At 41.5% G+C, this 4206-nt stretch overlaps 1 protein-coding gene across 1 annotated transcript; it reads left to right on the top strand.

Moving 5' to 3' along the window:
• The first annotated feature begins 668 nt into the window (after positions 1-668).
• On the top strand, positions 669-3885 carry LOC135628684 (WEB family protein At5g55860-like). The gene is made up of 2 exons (XM_065135495.1): positions 669-940; positions 1754-3885. Exons 1-2 carry the CDS (start codon positions 779-781, stop codon positions 3734-3736), a joined length of 2145 nt encoding a protein of 714 aa, XP_064991567.1. The 5' UTR covers positions 669-778; the 3' UTR covers positions 3737-3885.
• Positions 3886-4206: the final 321 nt, after the last annotated feature.

Genomic DNA, 4206 nt, shown 5'->3' on the forward strand with positions numbered 1-4206 from the left:
AGAAAAAAATGTGGAATTTGGATTCGATCTCTTCCATGAGTTTGTCTTAATATTTTTGTGAAAGGCAGATAAATGCAAATTTGATCCTGAATACCTAAAAAGTAGCTAAAGGAAGGGAATGCTTCTCCATTACTTTCCTTTTTAGTGGGGTGAGATGTTAAAGATGGGAGCTCTACTCTACCACAAAATTCATTGGACAGTCTCTTGCCTATAGAGAAAGCTTGTCATTATCTCTGAAGAGAGATACTCGGAGTTGAATGGAAGAGTTCAAATAAAAGAATAGAGACATCTGGTTTCTGTTAATCAAAACTCCTGTTACTTTTGCTTGCATTAGTTATACCTTTTACAAGATAGTGTTGGATATTCAAACATGGACAAAGGCATGATCATTTTCAAATATGCATATTTCATTTGTTGAAATCAATGTTTGTTTTGAAGTGGTGACAGCTACATAGATAGCCCTCCAAAATAATGAGATTTTTTATGTATTGGAATCCTACTTACATTTCAGCTTAATTTTTATCATTATACATTTTTAACTCTAGTACAATAGATGAAGCTATTGTCAACTACATATGTCCTGTCAGTGAAAACAGTGTTGTTCTTTTTAGATTCTAAATTCATATTTTACATGGTGAACTTGTTTTTATTTCATTGAATATGCCAAAGTTGCATCTGGTACATGAATCAATTAGGACATATGTAATTGCTTACTTTATTCACAAATGAAACTGTTCCTGATTGTTTATGCTAAACTGATATTGGTAGAAAAAGTGGCATGGAGACAAAAGCTGGACAAAATGGTACAGATTTACCCAAAGCAGAAATAGACACAAGAGCACCTTTTAAATCTGTCAAAGCTGCTGTCAGCCTATTTGGTGAGGTAGCATTTACATCTGATAGATCTACTGTGAGAAAGCCAAAGCCTCCGCCCCCTGAGGTATATGCTCTCCTCCTATGTATTGGAAGTTGGATTGAATATAACTTTACGCATCTAAGTTATCAAAGTATGTAATCAATGTATTTATCCCACTCCGCTAAAGAATTGGGGAGTAATTAGGATAACATCAAGCAATTATATAGAAGATCCAGCTGAGGATGATAAGAAAGATGCAAGACCTAAGTACAGCATCTTGGAGGTTGTTTCAGGTTCTCATCGTGATTCATTTGCAATAATAGTTGCACACTTTAGAAGTCTAGCGGCAAGACTTCAAATCATAACTACATTCACCATGATATAGTTGCCATTATGAATGGAAACTCTCTTTGATGACCATTTGCTTTTTCACTTCAAATCGATAACAATTTATGGTATCAATAATAATGTGTCAGCTCTTTGATATGTATTACTTTGTATACATTTTTTTGGGAGGTGGATACGGGTAACCTGGTGAAATATATCTGCATCAATTACAGCAATAGGCGGCATTATTGTAGCTGCTGATTTTGTTTCATGTATAAGACCTGTTAAACTTTATCAGTAGCGTATCTTCTGGCTCTTAGTTAAACTGCCAGATCCTGGAGGAAAAGGCCGTTGTCACTTGGATTATGTTGTGTTTCTAGATTGCTTAAGAATTTAATACACCATCAATATCATGCATTTAAGATGAACTTGATTTTATATATTTGGATAACCTAACTTGGTCATAATTAAGATGGTTGTGAAGTCCTCTTTGTGGTCTAAATTCTGTAGGCCCGAATAGAGAGGTTAAATGTTTTGTGCAAGCTCAATCAATGTTGTTTATTCTAACAGAGTGGTTTACCTAAGGAGACACAGCTTCACTTGGCTAAGAAGGAGCTTAATAAGTACAGAGAACAGCTTGACAATGCTGCAAAAACTAGGACCCATGCGCTTGTTGAGTTAGAGAGGGTGAGAAGAACTTTTGAAGAACTGACAAACAAGCTCAATGCTGTAAATGAATCGAAGGAACTGGCTCTAAAAGCGACTGACGTTGCAAAAGCTCAGACCAAGAATCTTGAAGATGTGAGCTCTGTCGAGACTAATGGTCATGATGGTGGCTGGGAACAGGAATTCAACAATGCAAGGGAGCAGTATGCGATTGTCGTTGTGGAGCTTAATGCAGCAAAACAAGAACTCAGGAGGATCAGGAAGGATTTTGAGGCATCAACGGAAGCAAAGCTGACCGCCATTTATCAAGAAGCCAAAGCGAAGCAGCTTCTTGATGCCTGCAATGAGAATGTTGCTCAGCTTTCTATGGAGATTAGAACTTCTCAGGAATCACTTGCGGATGTAAAGCTTGTCACAGAGCAAGCCCAGCAGGAAGAATCAAAGATTCGCTCTGAGAAAGACTCTTCCAAACAGGCCTGCAAACAAGCGCTAGAAGAAACTGAGAGGAAAATGGCATCTCTGAAGAAAGAATCTGATCCTCAAGTTCTTAAGAACCTAGAGGCCAAGCTGGCCGAAACGGCTTCTGAGATTGGAGCTGTGAAGAAGGAAATGGAAGTTGCCCGTGCTTCAGATTTGGAGCTTTTTACGGCCATGGGCGCTGAGCTTGATGGTGCTAAAGGGATGCTGCAGAAACTGGCTGAAGAAGAGAGTTGGTTCAGGAGTTTGGTGGACTCCCTTACGCTGGAGTTGGGAGCTGTAAAGAATGAGCGCGCAGAGCTCAAAGAGAAGGATGCAGAAACTGGATATGTTGTCAGTAACCTTAACCTCAAAATTCAGAAATGCAAAGCTGAGCTCGAGGCCGCCATGGCTGCAGAATCGAAGGCAACTTCAGCATCGGATAACCTAGTGTCAGCTCCCCAGCAGCTGTCATCTGCAGAAAAGAAGAAAAGTGGCGAAGAGCTAAGAGATGAAGCAGAAAAGAAGCTGCAGGGAGCCCCGACGGATGCTGATGTTGCTGTAGCATCAGAGACTAACGTAACAATCTCAAAAGAAGAGTACGAGTCATTGACATGCAAGGTGGAGGAGTCTGAAAGGTTGATGGAGAGCAAGGTTGCTGCTGCAATGGCACAGGTGGAAGAGCTAAGAGATGAAGCAGAAAAGAAGCTGCAGGGAGCCCCGACGGATGCTGATGTTGCTGTAGCATCAGAGGCTAACGTAACAATCTCAAAAGAAGAGTACGAGTCATTGACATGCAAGGTGGAGGAGTCTGAAAGGTTGATGGAGAGCAAGGTTGCTGCTGCAATGGCACAGGTGGAAGAGCTAAGAGATGAAGAAAAGAAGCTGCAGGGAGCCCCGATGGATGCTGATGTTGCTGTAGCATCAGAGGCTAACGTAACAATCTCAAAAGAAGAGTACGAGTCACTGACATGCAAAGTGGAGGAGTCTGAATGGTTGATGGAGAGGAAGGTTGCTGCTGCAATGGCACAGGTGGAAGTCGTGAGAGCCAGTGAAACTGAGGTAAGCAAGAAACTTGAGGCAGCTCAGAAGGAGATGGAGGAGATAGAGGCAGCAACAAAGGTGGCACTGAAGCGGGCAGAAATGGCTGAGGCTGCAAAGAATGCAGTGGAAGGAGAGCTTAGGAGGTGGCGAGATAAGGCACAGCAAAGGGCTGGTGAGACACACCAGTCAGCAGGAGCATTGCCACCGAGGCCCACAGTTCATAATGTGAAGCCAGGAGAGAAGAGTGAAGAGCACCGAAAGGTTCTTAAAGCAATGGCTTCGAGGAAGACATTCCTGTCCAACCTCAGCGGTATACTTCACAGGAAGAAGAGCCCCGTCGATGGTGGTGGTTCCCCATCTCATCCCCCAGGCGAGAAGCCTCTGTGATCGTGTGCTCTGCTTCTCATTTTGAAACTGCGGAGATCATGCGCAGGCTTTTCTTTTTGTTTGGTGACTTGGAGGTGTTCCTCCGTGGGGTATGAGTCCCTAACACGGTCGTGTCCCAATCTGTGTTGCTGCAAGCAGTGTCATTTCATTTCGTGGGAATTGCATTTTGATTACGATTGTCTTGTGATTTAGGTGGCTCTCAATCAAAATTATATTGAAGGTCAAAGAAGTCACGTACGATAACATAAAACACCAAACACTAGTCTTAACCACATGCTTTCCGCGTGACCATGACAGGATAAGCTTTGAACAAAGACGTCTTGGGTTCTCACATATCACGAAAAGCTTTTAATTGCTAAAATTAATAAAAAGCTTCTATTTCTCATAGTTCATCAAACGATCTCTTGTTTTGAATAGTATCGTGATTATTTCTTCCACTTTTTTTTTCATTTTGATTAGAAAATATATAA

This window comes from Musa acuminata, chromosome BXJ3-1, assembly GCF_036884655.1.
Source record: "Musa acuminata AAA Group cultivar baxijiao chromosome BXJ3-1, Cavendish_Baxijiao_AAA, whole genome shotgun sequence".
Classification (NCBI taxonomy): Eukaryota; Viridiplantae; Streptophyta; class Magnoliopsida; order Zingiberales; family Musaceae; genus Musa; species Musa acuminata.